At 42.6% G+C, this 25,963-nt stretch overlaps 1 protein-coding gene across 1 annotated transcript in view; it reads right to left on the bottom strand.

Moving 5' to 3' along the window:
* The window catches only part of CRYBG1 (crystallin beta-gamma domain containing 1), a 202,339-nt gene that overhangs the window by 46,313 nt on the left and 130,063 nt on the right, over window positions 1–25,963 (bottom strand). The window contains exons 3-4 of the mRNA XM_008007456.3: window positions 9,368–10,977; window positions 913–3,253 (exon numbers count right to left, since the gene is read on the bottom strand). Coding sequence (XP_008005647.3) covers window positions 913–3,253; window positions 9,368–10,977 — 3,951 coding nt within the window. The remainder of the gene's footprint in view (window positions 1–912; window positions 3,254–9,367; window positions 10,978–25,963) is intronic.

Raw genomic sequence — 25,963 nt, 5'->3', positions numbered from 1 at the left:
CAGCTTTGCAGGGGAAAAAAATATTTCCCTAATGAAAACTAATTCCCAATAAAGAGAAAATACTTTCTCAATTGCATAGGATACACACCTATTGCTACTTATGGGAACAAAGAGTGAATCTCACAGAGATAAGGATTAAGAAAAAGTTTCCCTCGCTGGGGACTTCCCAAATAGAGGAAGCTGCTTCACACATCTTCAGAATTCTAAGTATAGCACTGAGCACTTTTACGTAGAATAGGTAAGAAAAAGCATCTTGTCTGTCTCTGAACTCCAAAAGTTTACCTATAGCTTTCACAATACAACATAGAAATTCACATGTGCCTTAAAAGATCACGTGCCAGCCAGTCAAGATGGCTCACATCAGGTAATCCCAACACTTTGGGAGGCTGAGGCAGATGGATCACGAGGTCAGGAGTTCGAGACCAGCTCGGCCAATATGGTACAACCCCCGTATTTGTATTTTTAGTCTTTACTAAAAATACAAAAATTAGCCAGGCGTGGTGGCACGTGCCTGTATTCCCTGCTACTAGGGAAGCTGAGGCAGGAGAATCACTTGAACCCAGGAGGCAGAGGTTGCAGTGAGCTGAGATCGCGTCACTGCACTCCAGCCTGGGCAACAGAGCAAGACTCTGTCTCAAAAAAAAAAAAAAAAAAGATCATGTGCCTTAAAACATTTGTAGCTTTATCTCCCTGCAAGACTACAAAGGCCTTCAGTGAAGATTCTTAGTACATTTTTTTCTTGCCCTCTAACAGTCTCTTGTACACTGCAGGTTTTCAAATATGTGATGAATGAATAAAAACTATAGCGCATGAGCTTAACCATTTCTAAAAGTATAACAGGAGTTGCTCATCATCCCTCTCTTCCCTTGCTTTATAAATACCCCAAATAAATAATAATACATTGCTACTTACCATTGTGTCTGATAATGACATTCCAGAAAAAGAAATGCTTGGGTCATACCGGCTTGATTTGAAAAGACCCATGAAGTCGGTGTCACTGTTTCCGCAGTTTGGCAAGTTTGATTTAAGAACATTTTCAGTATGATTAGCCTTTTCCATATCATCGTTCTTCAGTTTTGAAAATTCAGAAAATTTAGTTTCCAGCAAGTGTAGGTTGCTTCGTGAATCCAGATCTTCTTTATCTTCTTTGGTTTTCTCTTTTTGCGGATATTTTTCCATGTGGCTTGGACTTTTCAAACTGGAGTGTGATGTACTTGACGAGTTGAAATTGAAGACCTTTAAGGAGTTGTCGGGTAGATTTGGCTGTTCTTTGTTCAAACCACAGGGTGGGGCACCCTCAGTCGTGGGCTGTGACACTGAAGACTGAGATAGGGAACCGTTCTGAGAAGTACTGAAAGCCGTGGTCATAGTGTTGACTGATGTCACAGAAGGAGAAAAGATTTTGTCTTGTGGTAAGGAAGATAACAAGCTTGAGAAAAGTGCACTTTTTTCTAGTCTCGATCTCTTAATGCCACCACTTGTGATGTCCCTGTTCTCTTTGTCATTGATTTCCGGCATCACCAGAGGCTCACTGTTCCCATTAGTGTTGGTGTGCAGGGACTTGAAGAGGACACTCTGTTCAGCAGATGCACGTTTGGGTCTCAGTTGGGATTTTGTGTCAAGGCTCTGCATCAAATGTAAAGCCGGAGACATTTCTGGCTGACTTTCCTTCTTCTTCCCCAAACCAAAGGTAAACACATTGGGATCAAACACCTTTTCTAAATGGTCTTCATGAATAGGAGGCATGGCAAAGTGAGGAGCAGGAGAGTTTGGCATCCTGGCCTTCTTTCTTTTCATGGGCATACAAACTGCACTATCCATCTGTTTTATAATTTCAGTGAATTTTTCCATATCAGAAGAAGAATCAAATACACTGTCATCACTACCAGCAGAAATGTTCAAAAGACCGGCAGGGCTATTCCGGCCATTTCTAACAGTCTGATCTGGCCTTTGAGGAGTGTCTAAATGATTTCTGCTGCTGGGAGAGTTGGTGGGACTAGATTCAGTCATCAGGGGTGTTCTGTTGCCCTGACTTTGAGCCTGAATAGGCAAAGTTTTCTCTGATGCTGGTGGCACAACTTGTGGGCCAGATTTTGCCGCGAGCTCTGCTGTGCAATGAGAGTGTTCGGGTGACATGCTCTTATTGCCCAGTACTTCCTCTTGTAGGGGAGCACAACTTGCAACAGAAACCACTTCAGGTTCATTACTGTGACAAGTTGGCAACTGCACTTCTCTAACTTCAGAGCTCTCTGGGATGACTTGGGAGCTCACATCCTGGGTGCTCTCCACGGGGAGCACGAAGGACCTGACCTGGACGAGGACTCTGGATGGACACTCACTTCCCACAGCTTCTGGACTCTGCTCTGTGGACAAAGGAGGGTTTGTCTCTCCTCCAAGTTCTGAAAGTGGCATTTTTTCATTGTTCTGATGAGACACAGGCAAAACACATCCTTTATGATTCTCTGACACTCTCAGATCAGTGCACGGAAAACTGCTTATGGGCGATTGAACCCATGTGTCTTTGGCAACATCCCCAGGAGTGGGTGCAGACAGTGAAAGAGAAGGCTCAGGAGATGACTCAGTAGGGGCCTGTGAGTCAGAAGATGTATGCTGTGGCTTTGGCATGGCTGCTGGGGGTAAATCTTTGGTATCCACAGTGATGGGGATGTCTTGTGCTGCATTGGTTACATTTTCAAGTACAAGTCTTTTGCTGTCTGCAGCCTCTGAGTCCTTCTCTAAGAGCTTATGATCTTTGACAGGAATCAGAGCAGAAGCCACTGGTTCTGAAGGGCAGCCAGCATCTATTTGCACATCTGCTTTATCATCTTGGTTAGGTTGAGGACCAAGAGCTTGATTCTCAGAAGGGTCTCCATTCATTCCTCCGGTTGCTGGTAGAATCTCTTCTTCCGAGACAGTAACTTTGGTTTCTACAGCAGTTTCCTTCACCAGCACACCACTCTGGGGACTGTTTGGCATTACTTTCTTTTCAGGTTGCTCCATTTCTTTGGCTTTTTTGGCTAAATTCAGCTTCGCCCTCCCAACAAATGTTTTACTAGAGGCAGGAGTGTTCCTTGTGCCTCGAATGTCAGTGTGTCTTGGGCTACTGTTTGCCCGTTTGTTTTCAAATAAGGAGATTTTGGTGGCAGTGTTGCCTTTGTGAACTGGCTGGCTAAATGGATTGTGCTCATTTCCCAAACTGTCAAGATTCTTAGGGGTTTTAAGATTTAGTTCCACATGTTTGGGCTTGGCAGGGCTGTGAGGAAAAAGCAGGAAGACAAAGTTATTGACCTAGTTTTAAAAAGTGAACACACAAACCAACTAATTATAAAACTATGAAAAGCCAACATCTCCCTGATATATAACATTTGGAGTGTGGTGTGTGTGTGTGTGTGTGTGCGCACACATGTGTTTTTAAGACAAGGTCTTGCTCTGTCGCGAAGGCTGGAGTACAGCAGTGTGATTATCGATTGCTGCAGCCTGAAACTCCTGGGCTCAGGCAATCCTCCTGCTGCAGCCTCTCAGGTAGCTGGGACTACAGGCACATACCACACACCCAGCTAATTTCTTTATTTTTATTTTTTGTAGAATGGGGTCTATGTCACCCAGACTGGTGTCTCAAACTCCTGGCTTCAAGCAACCCTCCCATCTTGACCTCCCCAAGTGCTGGGATTACAGGCATGAGTCACCATTCTCTGCCACATTTGTTTTTTAATGAAACTATTTTTAAATAGTCCTAAGTACACTATCAACTATTTTTAATGGGTGTTTTGCTTGCATATGAGGGATCAGAAGATTATATAGCCAAGAAACTCTAGGGATGAGGGATGAACTAATTTATTGAGCACCTAGCATGTATGCACAGTGCTTGGCACTAGGGTTGGAAGACATCTTAAGGCCTGAAGAACATTAGAAGAAATTTAAATATTTAATGCATTCCCATACGCCAACATCAATTATGTATTTTTATTTTAGCGTAACTTTTTAAGCATTATCTCAAAAGGATAGATTTTAAAAATGCATCTACTATTGACCTCTTCAGATATTTTATTCCTTTCATCCTTCTCCCATAAGATTTTCTCTGATTATAAGTGTGTTCACTATAGCAACTTTGGATAATATTTAAAAATCACTGATAATCCTACCAGTCAGAGAATATCCCTGTTAACATTTTTAAACATTTCTAATCTTTTTATATGCATAATTAAATATTTTGAATAGAATTGAGATTATTCTGTTCATATAATTTGATGTCTTGCTTTTTCAAGAAATAAAATGACTTAACCTTATAGTTAACATTTTTCAGATTACCAAAAAATTTGTTTGAAAAGCTGTCTTAATGCTGCATGGAAGTCCATCATATGGATGTACCATCATTTACTTATCAATTATGCAGCTGTTGGTTTTGTCATCACTTCTTGGGCAAGAGAGTTTCCCCTTTCTCTGTCACATTTCTTGGGTATAGTTACCCCCAGTGGAAATAATAAGTCTTTGAATGTACACAGTGCTTTCTTTCAGAGAAACAAATGTGCTCTGTTTGGCATTCTCTGGCTCTGGTCCTGGCTTTTATGCTAATTATCTGTGTGAACCTGGTCAAGTTACTTTACCTCTCTGGACTGTACCTTCTTCATCTTTAAAAAAATGAGATGGTTTAGAACAGAGTTGTTTTTATTTCCCCCAACTTACAGTTGAAGGAATCCCTGGGGTTTTCTTCAAGGGCTACAGTTGGGGAAAGTAGGGACAGGGATGGGGCTGTCCACTCTCCTTTCAACCAGAATCACTCCCAGTATCTGTTTTATTTATTGCTCCTATTTAAACTTTCTTAGAAGAAAGGGTTCCACAGCATATATATATATATATTTTATAGATATATATCTATATATTTATATATAAATATATATTATATATATAAATATATCCTATTTATAGATATATCTAGATATTTATATATTTATCTATATATATCTATAGATATATATCTATATACTTATATAGATATCTCTATATCTACATATCTATATATATCTATATATATATATCTACATATATAGATCTATCTATCTATCTATCTATCTATCTATCTATCTATCTATATCTCCCAGCACTTTGGGAGGTGAAGGAGGGAGGATTGCATGAGCCAAGGGGTTCAAGACCAGCCTGAGCAACATACTGAGACCCAGTCTCTACAAAACAAAACAAAAAAAATTAGCCAGGTGAAGTGGTGCATGCCTGCAGTCCCAGCTACTCCAAAGGCAGAGGTGGGAGATAACTTGAGTCCAGAAGATCAAGGCTGCAGTGAGCTATGGTCGTGCCACTGCACTCCAGCTTAGGTGACAAAGCAAGACTCTGTCTCAACAACAACAACAACAACAACAAAAGTCTAAACCATTGGTCTAGTGGTTTATAAAATGGGAAAAATAAAGCATAACCACGAACAGTCACTGATTGTCAAGAACTTGAGAAATGCTTCATTGGGCTCACCTAATTCATATACAACTTTATACATTCTATTTTTGGCTGAGGAAGTTGAGGCGTCAAGAAGGAACTTGCCTGAGGTTATGCAGCTAATAAGTGACAGGGCCACAATTTGAAGCCAGGTGCTCTGGTTTCAGATGCCATGCTCCTAACCACTAAACTATTCTACTTCTTCAGATAGGCTTGGACTATTCCTGCCTGGATGAGCTCCTCTGGTTCTTTCCATCTTTATCATTTAAAGTCAGTGAATTATCATGAGATCCATAACATAACATAGACTTTAGAGGCCACTTTGATAATGAGAACATATAAGTGGAGACACTGAAATCCCATGCTGCCTCTCCTTCATGGACTTGGCCTTCATGAAGCTTGGGCCTGGCTAGGTGCAGTGGCTCATGCTTGTAATCCCTACACTTTGGGAGGCCAAAGTGGGTGGATCACTTGAGATCAGGAGTTCCGAGACTTGTGTGGCCAACATGGTGAAACCTCGTCTCTACTAAAAATACAAAAATTGTCGGGTGTGGTGGCACATGCCTGTAATCCCAGCTACTTGGGAGGCTGAGGCTGGAGAATTGCTTAAACTCGGGAGGTGGAGGTTGCAGTGAGCCAAGATTGTGCCACTACACTCCAGCCTGGGCAACAGAGTGAGACTCTGTCTCAAAAAAAAAAAAAAAAAAAAAAAAAGAAGCTTGGGCCTAAGGAGCTTCTAGAAGGGACAGGCAGTATGACTGCTGGTGAGTCACCTTATCCTTTTGGATAAAATAAAACTGGGCTGGATACCATCAAGTCCTCTCCAAAAGCAGCACTGAAAATTTAGATTTTAATTTTTTCAAATTTTATTTGATACTCAATTTGAGGCTGGGATCAGTGTCTACTGCCTGTAATCCTAGCATTTCGGGAGGCTGAGGCAGGTGGATCACTTGAACCCCGGAATTTGAGACCAGCCTGGGGAACATGGCAAAATCCTGTCTCTAAAAAAATACAAAAATTAGCCAGACATGGTGGTGCACCTGTAGTCCCTGCTACTAGGGAGGCTGAGATGGAAGGATCACCTGAGCCCGGGGAGGTCGAGGCTACAGTGAGCCATGATCATGCCACTGCAATCCAGCCTGGGTAACAGAGTGAGACCCTGTCTCAAAAATAAATAAATAAATAAATAAATAAATAAATAAATAAATAAATAAATTTGATCTCTGCTCATAAATTTCTCCCAGGCATTGCTTTCCACAATATCTCCAAAAGATACTTAGGCTCCCTTATAGCATGCCCATACCTTAAATTTAAAAGAAAAATTAATTTATAAGCATTTCCTTAAAGATCAAATTATGACACCAGTGAGATGATTAGAAATAGAAAGCTTCGATTTGCTATCAGTTAATGAGGGATGGTCACATACCAGAGAATATACTTTTTAAAAAGTCTCACTAATGAGTTCAAGGAAGGGTACTCAATTCAAACATTGAAGTGTATCTGATGATGTAAATAGGAAACACTACAGGTTAGCAGGCTGCCTTAAGGACAGGAAACACATTTCTGCACATTAAAGATTTACACCAAGATCAAAATAAATTTTACAACCAAACTTTCTGTGCTATTAAGTTGTGCTACCAAGAGTCACTACAATTAACCTAGTTCAGATTGATTAAAAGGAAGGCTCCTATAATTCATGTTGTAATGCCTTCATTATGAGAGAGGGGAAAATAATTTGGAGTCTAAAAAGCCATAGTTCTATTATAAGAGGAAAATTCTCCTTATTCTACATATACCATTTTAAGAATTTCAACATTCAGCACTTAGTAGAGAACTTGAAGGAATAATTTTTCTAACAGCAGAAAGAAACATGTTACTTCAGTGGCATTATTTTTCAGGGGATATGAAATAGTTTTTCTAATTCTTCAGTCTCAAATTGTTTTAAAGAATAATCTGATTAACATCTTGCGATACGGTCAGAGGAAGAATTAAAGGGTCTGAAAAACCCATCAGTCACAAAGAAATGGGTCAAAGGACTAGAAATAATTATTAATTTTTAAGTCAATAATTTGCCAAATGACCATGTGCAATGACCATGCGCAAAACAAATACATTGAATGTCTGATAAAGAAAATTTTTAGGTAGAAATTAATCAGAACTGGGAAAGAGACATTTGGTTTAGTTCTATTACAGAGAACAGCACATGAAGAATTTCATTGTGAGATCATCTTTCCTGTTTGTTTAGCCTACTCTTTCACAGTGTAACATTTCTGGTTTTTCTACTGGTGTCTTCTGATTGGAAGACAGGTGAACCATCCTTCTTAAGGTACACAGCAATGTTTCTCTAAGGCTCACATTTAGGAGGCTTTAGCATTCAATCACACTGGTCTTCTATAAATAATAGGCATCATTCACCCAGCTTATTTCTCTGATGCTACCTACCATTACAGAATAAATCACTGACTATATCAAAGGTCTCCAGGTTGGCAGCTCGTGAGGTAGTCAAGTTATTCATTAAGCATACTTCCCTCTCAGAGTTCCTCTAAAGCTTACTTACCCAAGAAATCAAATAGAATGAAAGAAACCATTAAGTTCAAGAATTATAATGATAATGTTGTTAAAATACCCACTCTTTGAACAAATATGTGAATGGAGGAAAAACTTAAGCACTTAATCATTATTCACCTGTGCTAAGTGGGAGTGGTGAGGGAGAAGAAGTGTGGGAAGGGAGGGTCTTATCAGTTTCAGAGTACCTTGCCTATCCTGTCCACCTATACGAATTGCATTTATGATCAAGGCACAAGGCCCAGCTCCTCCAAAGCACCAGCAGTGATTTCTTCCTTGCTAGCACTTCCCCAGGCTTTACAGATGGTAACATTCATTTGGCAATTTCATCAGATATCATCTCATATTGTTATTTGACTTGTGTGCTTCTTGTGTGCCAGATGGGGCTATAAAAATTTCAGGGCAATATCCTGAGTCATAGTTGTAGGGTTTTTTTCCCCACAGTGCCTAGCACAATATCTTGCACAGAAAGTATTAAATAAATTACTTGTGAAATGAATAAACTTAACAGCAAGTAGTCACAGTTGTTTTGTGCTTTCATGCAGCACAAAGAGGAAGAAGCAACCAAGATACATGAATTAGGGACTTTTGGAAAAAGGCTTAGGCCAATAATGCACTATGTTCCATGAAATGTTTTGGAATCATCTTAAACTCACACCTGTCACAGCTGCTTTCATGTAGCAAATAATCTTTTGTATGATTATTGATCTTTATTTCAATAACTGAAAACTACTTTTCAACCTGGGTCCAAAAGTATCACCAGACTCCCTAACATTATAAAGGGGAAGAAGCAACCAAGATACTTGTATTAGCAACTTTTCTTGTGTGTATGTGTGTGTGTTTAAAACTTTTTGTGTGTTTAAATAAATGCACTGAGTTCCATAAACGGTTCTGTGAATTCTCTTAAAACTCACACATGTCAAAGCTACTGGGTCGTACTTAACATGTTACTGTTTGCTCCATATTTTGAAATTCACAGCACATGTATTTTAAGAACATCCCATGTTGGAACACCCTTGTACATTTTGAATAAAGAATAGAATCAGCTCATGTCAGGCCGTGAGGTCTTCTCTCTCTCTCTCTCATCTACATAAACTTTGAGCTTCAAGGAAAATCCTATTTTTACGTTCGTTAAACTTAAATCTTGTGTTAAAAAGGGAACTAACTGAGGAGGCTGCCACGAGTGGCATCTTAAACCTTGACTGTGTAAACTGGCCCTTCGCTATCTTAAGTTCAGCATGGAGGGGAAAGTTCAGTGACCAGACATTTCTTCCACAATGCAAAGACCCCGAGCCTCTCAGAGCCGACCCCCAGCACGTGTGCGGACAGCAACTCAGCCGGGACTTGCGAGGCTACTTACAGGGTCACTTTAGTGGTCACCGTCGACCTGCCCACGCCGAAATGGTTCCTGGGCTTCAAGCCGTCGGCGTCAGAAGCTCCAGGCGCTCCGGCCACTCTGCCCAGCTCTTTGCTGCGACCTCCCTCTGCCCGGCCGTCGAAGTGGTTGGGGAGCGGGCCCCTCTTGTGCTCGGGCTTGATCTCCGGCAGCAGCGAGCTGCTCTTGACCGGGAGTTCGCGGGGGACGGCCCGGGCCGCCTCCTCCCCGCTCTCGGCCGCAGCGCCCTTGGTGACCGGGCTGGGATCTGGCACCCTCTTCGGTGGAGACTCCTTGGCGGGAGCCCGCGGGCCGCTGGCGGGCGGGGCGGGCACGGCCTCGGGGGCACGGCTCCTGCCCTTCCTCTTGGTGGGGGACGAGGCCGGGGGTGGCTGTTTGCTCCGGTCCGACTCGCCTCGGAGCTGCACTTTGGGGCCGAGGCCGGGCTTGGACTCCGGGCTCGCAGCGGAGGCAACGCCCCCGTCGAGGGCTGCCCGCGGAGATTTCACTTTCTTTTCCGCCGAGGAGCAGTAGCTGGCCGCGTTTGGCGCCACCTCGTCGTCGAACACCGCGTCGTCCCTGGCCGCGCTCTCAGGGAGCTCGGCGTCCGCGCCGGGGGAGTCAGTGGATTTCTGCGACCTCCTCCGCCTCCCGGACCTGCGGCCGCTCGACTTCTTCTCCATGTCGTCCCAGTCACCGCAATCTTCCGCCCTGGGAGTAATCACGACCGGCTCGTCCACTTGCGCCCCCTCAGTCTTACTCAAGTAGATGTCCAAAGTTAGCACCTTAGTAGGGTGGGCACGACCCCCGGGCCGGGCTGTGCAGTCTGCCTGCGCGGAGCTGGCCGTGTGTGCTGCACCCTCGGCCGGAGGCTCACCTGGCAGAGCAGACGCGCCCTTGGGGGGCTGGATGCGGGCGTCACGGGGTCCCAGGGAGCCTTCTTCCGCACACACACCTGGGGCTTCTTCAGGGGCCTCGCCTAGTTCTCCTCTGGACCGCTCCCGGGTGGGCGACCCCAGCGCACCCCTCGCACCCAGGAAAGCCTCCTGTTCGTGGCCAGCACCTGGTGAAGCGTCCTCCCCCGTACTGCGGGCGGGCGTCTCTGTGTTCTCTTGCCTGGAGGAATTTCCCTGCGAGGAATGCAGCTGCTTGGCAGCGGTGATGGCATCTGGGAAAGGCTCTCCCTCTGCCTCCAGAGGTTCTAATTGGGGTGAATCATTTTCATGGCACTGCTGCACAGCCACAGCTGCTCCACTGCTGTTCCAGCGAGGTGACAGCTCGGCGTCATGGGGGGCTGCGGGGCCATCGCTCTCAGGGAGCTCGCCCTCTGCCTCCCGGGGATTCTCCCGAGGGGAGCCCTCCTCGCTCGTGTCCGCTTGCTTCAGCTGGCTGATCTGAGATCTGCTCTTCTCACTCTCTCTCTCTGGGAGATTAGAAGAGGCTACCACATCTTTGGGAGACAGTGGTTTGGCATTTGATCTGGTGGGACTCTCTAGCCCATTTCTACTGTTCCTTCTCCTTCCTGTAGTGAATAGAGTGCCAAGTTTCCCCAAAACTGGCTTCCTTCTGTTCTCCTCTGGAGGTTGTGCTCTGGACTGAAAAATAAAAGGGATGAGGAGGGAACATATGAGAATCTGGTGTTTTTCCCGTTAGACGTACATAACAGAACTACCAGCCAAAATGATAACAGACCAGAGTTTCTAATTGAAAATGATAAAGTTATGTTTATGTTACATTCATTCCAACAAAATAAACTCTAGTTTTACTTTTGAATTTTTCTTGAACACCTTAAGTTTCTGGCACTAGTTAGAATAGCATTTTCTTTGAATTCGTGTTTTTTAAAGGAAAATTTGAACGGTCCAAATAATCACATATACAAAATAAATAGTTCCTTGCCCTCTCTAGCTTTTTTACCTTCTTCCTCAACAAAGATGCAATTTATGAACAGCGGTGCGTGTGACCATGGGGGAGCAGTAAACACATTAAAGTATCCTAAGGCGGACTTTCCCCCAAACACCGCCCTTTCTTTTTGTAGGAGGGAAGGAGGACGAAGAAAAAAAACCAGTTCTAGCAGCCTTCTCCTCGAGAACAGTAAGAAGCCACCCGGGTTCAACATACAGTACCTGCAACAAGAAAACCTTAAGCAAGCTCAGAGGAAGCGAGCACCTGGGCCCCGCCTTAGCCCGAGCTCCAATGGGAGGAGGGCGCGAGCGTTCAAACACCCGAGTGATCCCGCGGCTGCTGAGCGCACCGGAAGGGCTTTTGCCTGTGGGAGTTCCTACCATGTGAACGAGGAGGAGTGCGCGGGGGTAGCAGGCGAGGTTGCAGGGTTGATCACCTTTGCTCACTGCCCCCTTGAGTCGAGAAGGCGTGGCTGAAAGATGCGCGGGACTCTGCCTACTTGGCCCCGGGACCCGTTCCTTACCACTCGTGTGGTTCCGGGGGCGCACGGCTGGAGCCCCAGGGGCTGGCTCACCCATGCGAGGGTGCCGGGCCACCTGCGAAGGATCCGCAGCGCTCCCAGTAAGGGGGAAAACCTGGGCTTCGTACATTGCCTGGAGCAAAACGGCTAGCATCTGGTGCCCGAGCCAGAAGGTGGGAGGGAGCGCAGAACAAACGAATAAAAGCAAACCCGCCAATGGGCGCGGTGGCACACCGGGGTCGGGTTCGCCAGAATGGGGACTGGGTAGGTGCCGGGCATGGAGGTGGGCAGGAAGAGGAGGAGGCGAGCCTGGGAAAGGGAGGGAGCAGGGGCAGCGAGTCCAGCCTGGCTCCTAGGAGAGGGAAGCGTATTTGCGTAAGGACTCCTCTGAAACCAGGCCAAACGTGTGGCTCCTGTATTTCTTAAGAATGAACTCTTACATTCAAAACCCGGGTGCCAGCTTGAGTCCTGGCGACCCAGGAAAGAGCCCCACCTTTCCTGGAAGAGGAACATTCAGGATAGTACCAACTACGGGAGGTTCCCCAATTACCCTTTGAAGTAGCTCCATTGTTTGAGTTACATGCAGCAAATGGACTTTGGCGATGGGAAATAGCAAAGATAACGCATGAAATTAACAGTCAACAAGCATTTGTTGAGACAGTCCTGGTACTGTAACATAGTGTCACCCCGCTACAGCCCAGTGAGGTCATGCTGTTACCACACAGATGAGGAAAGGAAGCTCAGCCAGCCCATAAAGACACAAAATTAAGGTGGGGGGGGCGGGGGGGAGAGGCGGTCAGAGCTGTAAAGTCAGAATTCAAATCCAAGTCGCCTCCTGCCCGCCCCATGCTCCTTTCATTCCGCCACAGGCGTCCCTTTTAGAGGCCGCGGAGATTCTGCAGCCACCACAGTCCGCCCAGAGGAACAGACTGCGGGTCACACACCCCCAGAGTCAGCTCCCAAGGAAGTGCTCATGAATCAGATTTGCTCTCAAGGTTCTAAGATTCTCCCGGTCTTAGAAGCACCTGGTGGGCGCTTTGGGACTAGACAGCTGCTGCTGCTGCGATGAACCAGTGATGCTGCCACTCGGAGCTCTTGTACCTGAGGTCATAAACGATTCTAAAATCTAACCAGAGTTTGATTAATCGATTCTTCAATGGTTATATAAATAATATGGGAAGAATTCAAAGTATGATTTAAGGGAAAAAATCAAAATATTGTAACTTCCTAAGGAAACATTTGGATTATTTTACAAGTCAAAGGTATGGCAAGATTTTTAAATCATAATAGATGTTTACTGAGCTATCCTATGGGTCAGGCCCTTGTGATTCACACACTTTCATTTTATCTTCCCAATAGCTAGGTAGGTAGTCTTTTTTTAATGCCCATTTGCCAAGGTTACTTCTCCCTGTCCAAGGTCCCACCGCAGGTAAAGTCATTCTGATTCTGACATAAAGCTGTTTGTCTCTGCTGTCTGGACAGGCCTTCAAACGTATCTTGAAGAAGTAACCAGGGAAAATAGGTTTGAGTCTTGGCTTAATTCCATTCCCTGTCAAAATAAAACAACTAAGTATATGTATTACTCTGTCCTGCCAATGATGTTGCAATCTGCTTTTCCCATGCAGTAAAGACGCTTGATCAGCAGTCCTTTTTATGCTCAGTATAGGCATTAAAACAATTTTTTTTTTTTTTTTTTTTTTTTTTTTGGCTATTAGATGCTTTTTACAAAATTGGTTGCTTGCTCTTCAACTTGGCTCAACTACTTGACTCCTCCTCCCCTCAGAGGGGCAGCCTGTGTATCACCAGCCAGACTGCTGAATTTCCTAAAAATACATGAATGTTCATAGTGGCTTCATTCATTCATAATAGCTAAAAACTGGAAACAGCTCAAAGTCACTGTACACAGTTTGTGAACAGATAAACCGATTGTGGTACATCTATACAGCAGAGTATTATTCAGCAATAAAAAAGGAACAGAGTTCCGAAACGTGTACAGATATGGATGCCAAATGCTTTTGAGAAGCAGTCAGACTCCAAACGTTACATACTGTATGGTTACATTTATATGACATTCTAGACAGTGCAAATCTAATGTATAATGATAGAAAGTAGGTCGCTGGTTGCCTGAGCGTGGGGACCAGTGGGTGGCAAGTGGTGGTGGTGCAACAGGGAAGAGGCACAAAGGAACGTTGAGGGTTAAAGTTCTATATCTTGACTGTAGTGATGGTTATACATGAGTACATATCTTTCAAAACTCATCAAACTGTACATTTAAGATGGGTATTAATAAATGAAGTTAAGATAAAATCTCTTTAAAAACAGAGTTTTCCCCCTGGGAAATAAAGAATAGAAATGCACTATGTGGTACAATCCATATGTCTTGGGTGCACATTTCACAGGGTCTTGCTGTATTGATCAGGCTGGAGTGCAGTGGCACGATCACAGCTCACTGGGGCCTCAACCTCCTGGGCTCAAGTGATCCTCCCACCTCAGCCTCCCAAGTAGCTGAGACTATAGGCATGTGCCACCATGCCCAGCTAATTTTTTAACATTTTTTGTAGAAAGTTTCACCATGTTATCAAGGCTGGTCTCAAACTCTTGGGCTCAAGTGATCCTCCTGCCTCAGCCTTCCAAAGTACTGGGATTATAGACGTGAGCCACTGTGCCCAGCCACATTATGCAGTTCTTATTGAGGGGTCTCATGTCATTTCAAATGATAGACTCGTTTACAGGGGAATGCAGTCTTCTCCACAGGACCAGGTCCCTGTGGCTATCCAGGATCATATCTCCAAACAGAACCATCTGAGCAGGGCTCAGAATGCCCCATGCCTCCCGAGTAAAGTCCTCAGTCACATCTTTGAGAAACACCCCTTCCTAAATGCAATACATATTTCTTTTCAACCAGGGATTGTTTCTTTCCATTGTTCATGGGGAAACTAAGGCAAAGGGAGAACAAAAAAACTAACTGGCCCGGGAGTTGTCAGAGAGGCACCTTCTTAGGTTTGAGCCTTTGGGTCTGGAGTCTTAAACCTAGGATAGGAAGCCACAGGCCCACTACTTTTCCAGGCTTGATGATAATTTGCTAGGAAGGGGAGTGTTTTGCAAAGAGGCCACAAGCGACCATCAAGCTTCTTTATGCTTCCTCAGATTCCTCTGCCCCTGGCTTTCCCACAGGCCTGGGAAGGCTCCTGAGGGTTCCCAGGCTGGGTGTTCTGAGAGCACATGCAATCCCGGGTCCTCCTTTGTATGTACCTTTTTACTGTGTATTTTCTGCCCACCTTACTTAAGGCAGCCTGCACACCTCACAGTGCAGAACCTGCACTTGACACCCTCGCATCGTCCACGTCCAACTGGGATGGAGCAGTCCACAACAGGACTATTGTAGAGGCAGCACATGGGTTGTGGGCTAGGACCTGCTTTAGAGTGTTCTTGTTGGCTAATATGAAATGCGGCTCATTAGGGGCACATGTAACCATCCACGAGATCATATTCCAGCAGCGTATAGAGAGGCCCAGGCAGCACTAGCTGCAGTGCTGTTGGCTGATTCTCAACCTTCCTGGTGTGGCAGTGCCTGCTATCAGCAGCTACCACTTAGTAAATGTTACCTAGTAACATTTGCTACCCATTGGTTAAGGAGATAATGTAAATGTTAGAGTTTTTTGAAACGGTTCTGGTTCTGAAGCTGGTCGAATCATGAATTTTTCTTTTTCTCCTTGCTTAAATAAATTCTGCTAAATTTAATTATCTAAGAGTTTTTCCTTTTTACAGTAACTATGGGAAAAAAACTAAGTTTTTAAATTTTAATACAGTTATGGGTCATTGACATTTGTTTTATGTTTATAATCTATTTATATCTTTAAGAAATCTAGGCTGGGCGCAGTGACTCACACCTGTAATCCCAGCACTTTGGGAGGCCGAAGCAGGCGGATCACCTGAGGTCAGGAGTTCGAGACCAGCCTGGCCAATGTGGTGAAACCCCGTCTCTACTAAAAATACAAAAATTAGCCGGGCCTGGTGGCGGGTGCCTGTAATCCCAGCTACTCGGGAGGCTGAGGCAGGAGAATTGCTTGAACCTGGGAGGCAGAGGTTGCAGGGAACTGAGATCATACCATTTCACTCCAGCCCGAGTTACAAGAACGAAATTCCATCTCAAAAAGAAAAAAAAAGAAAAGAAAAGAAATCTAATAACATTTTAAGTAAAGTGATGTTTCTTATAAAAAAAATAATAAATAAGTTTTCCTATGTTTCCCACCTTTCCATTCCCCAGTGAATGTAAGCTGCTTGAGAACAGGAAAAATGTCCCGTTGCCTTCCCAACAGCTAGCAGGGGGACTCACAGCTAGAGGTGGACATAAAGTATTTGCTGCTACTAAAGAATTAGTAATATCCCTCCTCCCTTTCAAAAAGGGAGTTGTCAATGATCTTGGAGAGAGCCAGAAACATCGTTCCAAAGAAATCAGAATGAAAATCTTATCTGCCTAAAACTTCGTGTGGTCAAGACTTGGCAGCTTTATTCTGTCTGAGTGAGGATTCCACGTGTTGATGGAGATACTGGTGCACAGGTTTACTGCTGCCTCTCAGCCCAAATCTGACTCAGGAAAGCGGAACAAAATCTTGTTACACATACTCACCTGGCCATCCTTCTAAAATGTGGTCATCAATGTACAAAAATAACTTTTTTAAAAAAACACTTTGATTCCCTAAGAGCTCTCACTTTGATTTCTGAAAGATACCTTAGCTCTTCAATTCAGCCACACGAGGAATGAGTCAACTGGATATTACTGTAACTGATAGGATTGGCCATGTTATTTGTTCACAACATACACATATGTGTGTTTGCGCTAGAGAACAACTTTTTTTTTCTGAGTAGATTTTTTGTAAAAAAAAATAACATGAGTTGTGTGGCTTAAAAATATAGGCATTTGAGCTACTTTACACTCCAACTTTAAAAGTTAAAATAGGGGTTAGAAAATTCTGTTCAATAGAAGCAAGAAAGACTTTAGACTCGTGACAACTAACTAAAGAACGAAGATGGGGAATGGGGAAGGAGGAGAAAAAGGAGAAACACACACAGAAAAACAAGGCCCGGCATGGTGGTTCATGCCTGTAATCCCAGAACTTTGGGGGGCTGAGGCCGGCAGATCACTTAAGGTCAGGAATTCAAGATCAGACTGGCCAACATGGTGAAACTTGTCTCTACTAAGAAATACAAAAATTGGGCCGGGCGTGGTGGCTCACGCCTGTAATCCCAGCACTTTGGGAAGCTGAGGTAGGCAGATCCCGAGGTCAGGAGATAGAGACCATCCTGGCTAACATGATGAAACCGCGTCTCTACTAAAAATACAAAAAATTAGCCGGGCATGGTGGCACATGCCTGTAGTCCCAGCTACTTGGGAGGCTGAGGCAGGAGAACTGCTTGAACCCGGGAGGTGGAAGTTGCAGTGAGCTGAGATGGCGCCACTGCACTCCAGCCTGGCAGAGCAAGACTCTGTCTCAAAAAGAAAAAAAAAAAAGTTAGCCAAGTGAGGTGGTGCATGCCTGTCATCCTATGCGGGAAGATCACCTGAACCCAGGGGGTAGAGGTTGCAGTGAACTGAGATTTCACCACTGCACTCCAGTCCATCTTAAAGAAAGACTTTTATGAGACATCATTTTTTAATAACTTCAGGATATTCATTCTGAAGACTTTTAGAATTAAAGTTAAAATTGTATTTTTCCATGATAAGTGTATGGCAGAATATCATCTCAGTACCAAAAACACCACGCAGATGAAGTTAAGTTTAAGGGAGGATTCACATATGGATCCCTGATACCATAGACATTGATTAAGAATAGGCATTAAAAATAAATTAACTATCCTCCCCACCTTTCCATTTGTGTTTTCCTTTTTGATATTAATTGGGATAATATATGTGGCGCATTCTAAATACACACATGCACATACACACTGCAAAAAGAATAAAGAAATGTTCACAAAAATGAACTCTGATCTATTAAGCACAGAAGCTTTTTATTTTAACTTTTAAAATATTTTTCTATTATATATGATTCAGTTCTCTAAGAGCATACTAGATTATAATTTAGCTACTTCTTTATGGTTCTGGAGACAGAACTATGCACCTCTGTTACTACATTTGTGCTACAATAGTGATTTCTTCCAGGGCTATTACAAGGAGTGAAGACTAAAGCTTACACTAAATGACCCACAGACTATAACACTGTCCAGTAGTAAGCAGGTCTCTTATGAAAAGGTATATGAAATTGCGACATTTGACCATTTTTGATCTACGGTCCAACCCAGTTTTGATCTACGGTCCAATTTCATATGATGCAACCAATAATCCTTGATGTTAGGGCTTCAGAACCTTCTTCTCCGATGTCACTCCTCCCAGTCTCCCAGGGTGGAATGTTTGCTTGCCCCATGTTGCTTCCAATATTTGTCACCACGTTCAGTGCCCACCCCATCTCTGATGCTATTTTTCTTAAAAAATCTTTCCTCTGTCATTTCAACATCATGTAACACATGCCTCTCTACTTACACCTCAATGGTTGCTTTTTTGTTTTTGTTTTTTCTAATACTGTCATTTCAGGTCAAACAACAATAGCATCCTGTTGGGTACAATCAAAGGTACACTATTGGGTGAAAGAATAGTGACAGACATTTTAACTTCCAGATTAACCTGTGTCCTGAAAAAGAGGCATCACTGAATACAAAAGCCATCAATTATAAAAGTTAAACTCTCATTCTCCCCATTCTTCTTCTCTTAAAAAGCAGACTCCCAGTTTCGGGTTGATATTGTCTTTAAGTCATTTATATTTTGACAGAGACAAAGTGAAACCTAATTGTTTCAAACCATTGACACTTGATCAATCAGAAAGGAAGAAAAAAGATAAGATCATGGAATATCTGAATTGTAGGATCATTTACTCATTCATTCCACTGATAATTATTGAGCGTCTATGTTGTGCCAGAATTTTCTCCTCACCTTAAAGAGGCAACTCGTGGCCTGTAGAATTGAATTATTTTTTCTAAGACACAAATCAGGCTTTCTAAAAAGTAGCTCAATATCTTTTCCTGTTAGAAATTATAATGTATCATTAGAAAAACAAGACTTTACTAGAACAATTAATGTGTTACTTTTATGAAGGTATGGCCTACATGCTTTCTCCTAGGCCATGCAGTACAGCAATGGATGTGATAGCATAAACAGCCAATGAGCCCTCTCTTGTGATGGAACTCTGTCTTTAGAATCCAGGTAACTATAGGTAGAGTGTGCTGGATCTTTCTGTAGGCTCACCCTCCCTCAGCCTTGTCTGTGCCCCAGGCTCCCAGTTACGATGAAAGGTAGAAACTGACTTTCTTGCCCTTAGGATTTGGTTAGGTTCAGCCAGTGGGAGGCCCTGATTTCCCCGCTAATCTCTCCATCTCTTAGTTGGGCTCTGGGTTGGGTGTGACTAGGGCTTCTGCCAGCCAGCCCACCTCCGCTGCTGTTCTCTCTCCCCACATTCCCAAGTCGCTTTCCCCTCTTGCTCCTTCAGGCCTAAGATGGGAAAGGATCTCACCAGGTGCCAGCTGGGAAGGCTTCATTAGCTATTGCTTGAGGTAGAATGATGTTCTGTGGGGCATGAGGCACATGTAATTTTGAGAGTTTTCTTTAAGACAAAGAACACACAATTCTGGATTATAGATTGTAAGGAGAGGGACTTGGAAGAGGCCATGTGAATGAAGAACCCTGAAGCCTAAGGGTTTTTTTAGCCCCTCTTGGCTTCCTTAAAACCTTGCCCACACTTAGTAGATAGTCCTTCACTACTTTCCTTAATTACACAACTTGAGCCTGCTATGTGTTTCCTGTGCTGGGATCCTGACTAATTCTACTGTGTGCCTAATTATGACTAACGAGTACCCCAGAAGGTTTCTCTACCTGTGCTCTGAATAGTCTCCCCAACATTTTCTTTTTCTCACAGAGCTATCCGGCTGAATTTATTTGCTTTATAGTTGGGACGTATTATCCTAATTTGGTGATTTTTTTTTCTTATGCATGATGTGTAACTAAAAGGAGATGGAAGAGTTTGAAATTTATAGCAAAAGTATTTCTTATTCTACCTCCTGGATTGTATGCATATCCTGATTAACATAATCAAATTACTGACAAGTTAGTTCCTAATTAAAGTTTAGCCAAACTGGAAAATGGAAATGTATTCCTTGTAGTAGTCAAATTAGTTCCTTTTTATCAACTTGTAACCCAAAAAGTAAATTTCTTATGCAATTTAGAAAGAATGACTTGTGCAATAATTCATGTCAAAGATCAAGAATGGTTACTTTAAAACACTTAAAAGCCACTGGTGAGTCTCGGAATCTAAGTACTAAAGAACCAAGGACTAAACTTCAGTTGGGTCATCCACGTAGAGATGATATGATGAGGGAGATGGGGATTAAGTTGGGGGGAAGAGGGTAAAGTGGCCCTTGGAAACAACTGATACAGCCTGCCTGAACCGACCAGGCACAGCTACAGCTGAGTCAGGGGCCCTGGGGCTGACTGGGACCCAGAAGAGAAATAAGAGTTGAACAAGAGGAGCAGACAAGCCTCTCCAACACAGCACGGACTCGAGCTAGGCTGGCTCTGAGACTTCTAGTGACCTTGAGACCTCATAACTTCAGGTCAGTTTAGCCATGTTTTTAAGTGTGGATTTAGTAGTGGATTTATTCCTAGAAAATGGAACAATCTTTACTTTCCAATTAACATACACTGCCTAGAAATGTCTTAGTTTCCTGTAGTTTCTAGTGAGAATCGTTGACTTTCTACCAATACTTTTCAAATTAAGAAGGACATTTCACACTTTTATGAACAGAAGTCAGGAATACTACTAAATGGGATCAAATCATTTATCTTCTCAAAAGTTGCGCATCTATCATACAGCGTATTGAGAAATTCATATGAAATGATACATGTGAACTTCTTTTGAAAAGCACAAAGTGGCCTATGACAGTGATGGCTGGCTTTACTAACAGTGCAATATTTTGCTGATGTTTTGCTCAAGTTAAAATTATAGAAGCTAAGTAAATAACACAATGAATTTATGGTTCTCAATTGGTGAGAAGAAGATGAAAATAATAGCTTTATCAGATGTGGTTTCTAACAGAGTTAACTTGTCTGCAGAACTTGGCATATCATTGCTTATGAGTACTCATCTTTAATATGTCATGGCTAGAATAAAGAAAACAATGTAAGCCTAGTCTTTTTTTAATCTCTTTTTTGCAGCTCATAAGGTATGGGGGATATGCAAACTAGGCAGGGTGAACACTTTTGAATCACCCTATGTAAAACAGCACTCTCACTTTCTATGATCTATTCTCCTTTATTTTTCTTCATAGCACTTAATATTACCTGAACCATATTGCATAATATTTGTTTATTTCTTTATTGTCTGTGTCTGCGCACAGAACATAAGCTTCATGAGGACAAGAATGTTATTTTGTTCATCTGTGTCCCTAACTCTTCATCAATACTTGGTACCAATAGGCACTTAAATATTTATCAAATTTACATATTTTCCAGAAATCCTTTATCCTCCAGCCTGTCAACAATCACGAGTCAGACAACAGTGTATCATGGAATGGACAGTGGTTTGGGGCAATCACCTATCACCAAACCTGAGGAAGCAACTTTCAGATAGAAACGAAGGCCCATCTCTAGCCTTATTCTCTTTCTCAAATGACTCCCCAAAATCTAGTTTCTAAAATGTTCCTCCTCTGGATTATTTTAAGGGTCAGCTGAAATGTTTGTAAAAGCACCTCATACAATCTCTGGGGAAGAGAAGGGAAATGGCAAAGAAAACCATGAAATACATACACTTTTGACCCAAAAGCACAGGCAGTAAAAGCATAAAGTAGACAAATGGGATTGTATCAAACTAAAAAGCTTCTGCACAGGAAGGGAAACAAAAGAGTAAAGAGAAAACCTACAGACTGGGAGAAAACATGTGCAAATCCTCCATTGGATAAGGGAGTAATACCCAAAATAGACAAGGAATTCAGACCTCTCAACAGCAAACAAAAACAAACCATCTGATTCAAAAAATGGAAAAACGATCTGAACTGGCATTTCACAAAAGAAGACATGCAATAACCGAGAGGTTTATTTTTTCAGTGCTCAATATCACTATTCATCAGGGAAATGAAAATGAAAATTACAATGAACTATCCCTTCACACCTGTTAGAATGGCTGTGATCTAAAAGGTGACAGGGAAGTGTGGATGAGGATGTGGAGAAAGGGAACTCTCATACACTGTTGGTGCAAATATACATTAGTTTAGCCATCATGGAGAATAGTGTGGAGTTTCCTCAATAAAACAAAAATAGAACTGCCAACAATCCTGCTTCTGGGTACATACCCAAAAGAAATGAAATCAGTATGTTGGAGAGCTATCTGCCCCACTGTGTTCATTGCAGCATTATTCACAATAGCCAAGATATGGGATCAACCCAAGTGTCCATCAATGGATGAACGGATAAAGCAAATGGGGTATATATGCACAGTGGACTATTATTCAGCCTTAAAAAAGAAGGAAATTCTGTCATTGGGAACACTATAGATGAACCTGGAGGACACTGTGCTAAGTGAAATAAGCCAGGCACAGAAGGATAAATAACACATGATCTCACTTATATTTAGAATCTTAAAAAGTCAAATTTATAGAAGTAGAGAGTAGAACAGTGGTTACCAGAGGCTATGAGTTGAGAGAAGTTTGGAGAGATGTTGGTCAAAGGGTATATAGTTTCAGTTAGACAAGAGCAATAAGTTTTCAAGATCCATTGCACAGCATGGTAATCATAGTTAATACTAATGTATTATATATTTAAAAATTGCTAAAAGGATAGATTTTAAATGTTCTCATTACAAAAAATAAATATCTGAGGTGATGGATATGTTAATTATCAGGATATAATAATTTCAATGTATACACCCATGTATACAACACAATGTATACAACGATGTACATCAAAACATCACATTATACCCCATATATACAATTATTTGTCAAGTAAACATTTAAATTTAAATTTAAAAATTTTTAAGTATAAAAACACACGCAGGCTGGGCATGGTGGCTCACGCCTGTAATCTTAGCACTTTGGGAGGCCAAGGTGGGTGGGTTACCTGAGGTCAGGAGTTTGAGACCAGCCTGGCCAACATCGTGAAACCTCGTTTCTACTAACAACAAAAAAATAAAAAAATAAAAAAATTAGCCGGGCATGGTGGCAAGCACTTGTAATCCCAGCTACTTGGGAGGCTGAGAATTGCTTGAACCCGGGAGGCGGAGGTTGCGGTGAGCCAAGATCACGCCACTGCACTCCAGCCTGGGAGACAGAGACTCCATCTCAAAAAAAAAAAAGAAAAAAACCACATGCGAAAAAATATATATTTACATTTGAAAGTCAGAATATATAAATAACTACAATAAAAAAATATAAATTACCTTAATTTTTTTCATCCCAAAATATAATTGTTACTATTTTTTTTCTTGACTTATTTTTCCCCAGGGCATTACACAGTATCATTTTGTATGTGTTATTTGGTATGTTGTTCTTTCGCTGAGTTCATGCCAATAAATATACTTCTATATTGATTTTTTTTTTTTTTTTTTTTGAGATGGAGTCTCACTTTTTTGCCCAGGCTGGAGTGCAGTGGCATGATCTTGGCTCACTGCAACCTCTGCCTCCCGAGTTCAAGCGATTCTTCTGCCTCAGCCTCCTGAGTAGCTGGGATTACAGGTGTGCGCCATCATGCCTGGATAATTTTTGTATTTTTAGTAGAGATGGACATTCACCATGTTGGCCAGGCTGGTCTCGAACTCCTGACCTCAAGTATCCACCCACCTCAGCCTCCCAAAGTGCTAGGATTGCAGGTGTGTGCTATATTAATATTTCTGATGGTCACATTGAATTCCATTATGCTGATATACCACAATTGCTACAGTTGCTCATTTATATAATTTTTAATGTATCACAGGCTGCAGAAAATGTATTCCTAGCTTATCTCTACCCATATCATTAATTATTTCCATAAGACATTCCTAATGGGATTGCATCACAATCCCATTCAGGATTATGGCATTCTGGATTGTGTCTTTAGGGATTATGATCAAAACCTGATCAGAGAGACCAACAGGATACTTAAGGGGTGGCAGCAAAATTCTTTTTCTTGAATTACGTCTAGTTATACAGGTGTTTGCTTTATAATTAGTCATTATACCCTGCATTTATATGTTCATACAGTTTTCTAGTGTAAGCTATATTTTGCAAAACTAGGTAGCTTGCATTTCTTTGGTTTCTAATGGCATTGACCATGTTTTATATACCTGTTGGCCTTTCATTTTCTCCTCTTTGTGATTTATTTCTGCTGAATTTTTTTTTTTTTTTTTTAAGACGGAGTCTCACTTTGTAGCCCAGGCTGGAGTGCAGTGGTGCCACCTTGGGCTCACTGCAACCTCTGCCTCCCGGGTTCAAGCGATTCTTGTGCCTCAGCCTCCCGAGTAGCTGGGACTACAGGCACCCACCACCATTCCCAGCTAATTTTTTGGTATTTTTAGTAGAGATGGGGTTTCACCATGTTGCCCAGGCCACTCTTGAATTCCTGAGCTCAGGCAATCTGCCCGCCTCGGCCTCCCAAAGTGCTGGGATTACAGGCGTGAGCCACCGCACCCAGCCTCAGCTGACATTTCTTAAGTACTTGCATGTGCCAAGTACTTTATAACAGTCATATGAGGTGATAATTGTTATCTTCATTTCACATTTGAAAAAACTGCAGGGTGAAAAGGGATTTGCCAACAGTCACACATAGCTGGTGGGACTAGAAGATGCATAGTAATGTTTGTGCTGTTTCTCTTCTTCTATTGCTTGTTCTGTTCCATTGAGCTATATTTGACTATCACACACGCACACATGCGTGCACACACACATGTAAACATGAACAGGGATGAACAAGGTAGGTCCCCTCAGACACAGAAAGAGCTGGAAGCAGAGCCTGCTGCTAGGGAGTGCAGGGGGAAGGGGGACAGGTGTAAAAGACAGGAAATAGACCATGGAGACCAAGGAGTAGGGGCCATGAAGGACAGTTCTAGGAGAGCCCAAGAAGCCACATCGAACTGCTGAACTTGGAAGCAGTTCACACTTCCTCTCGTTGGGGTGAATATATTCTATAAAAGTATCCTTGTAAGGGTTTTCATGTAACATCGAATGTCTTTTCCCACTCAATTCCTTTCTACCCTCAGGAAGACAGGCCTGATTTCCCCTCGTATGGAATTTGGTTTTATTCTTCACCCCTTCCATTAGATTCTGTCTTGGGCTGGTGTGATGGGGGGTGGGGAGGGTGGCAGGGGTTAGGACTGCATGTGTCAGGAGTGGGCCGATGGTGAGAAATTTCCTGCTCCTTCGGTTTTGAAAAGTGAAATATTTCATCACCCTCTTACTACAGTGTTCCTGGCAGGCAGCGGGAGCCTCAGATGCCTTCTCTCTGCCTTGGCTTGTGCGTCTGGATTGTGTTTTACAAACACCACTCCTGTACAGGCTTGAGGTGGACAAGCCTGTGCGCCAGGCTTTCCTGCCCTGCTCTAGTCCTGATTACACCTGGAGGCACAGGCAGCAGGATCCTGCCCATTTCAACACTTCAAATGAAAATTAAAATGTCGTCTTACTAGCCAGTGTGCTGTTAGTACCTGCAGTACTTGCCATGTACATTTATCTTATATCACAGAAAAACTCAAGAGAGAAACAACCTTCAAAATGATCAGCCTGGCCAAAACACCTCCTCCTGCTGTTCTCCCCATCCTGAGTTTACCTGTCAATGTACATAGGCTATAGTTAATCTGCTTAGTACATTTTTAGATATTTACAGTTAGTCTCTAATAAGATGGTTGACCAAAATATCAGAAATTTCAATTAAACTTAAAATTATTTTTGCAGGTTCATAGTCATGATGCTCTTAAACCTAGATTTAAAAAAATTTGGCAAATCATTTCAAAAAGTTTTTTTTTTTTTAAGTCACAAGGTATAAATTCTGTTACGATTTCTAGGGGAAGATAAAGAGCTTATATCTTAGTGTAAAGATGATTTGTCAGTGTAGTTATTAAACCATTGTGTTTAATATATCAAATGATAAG

Source organism: Chlorocebus sabaeus, chromosome 13 (genome assembly GCF_047675955.1).
Source record: "Chlorocebus sabaeus isolate Y175 chromosome 13, mChlSab1.0.hap1, whole genome shotgun sequence".
NCBI lineage: Eukaryota > Metazoa > Chordata > Mammalia > Primates > Cercopithecidae > Chlorocebus > Chlorocebus sabaeus.
The sequence above is the reverse complement of the archived record's forward strand: the minus strand, read 5'-3'. Positions and strand labels throughout refer to the sequence as shown.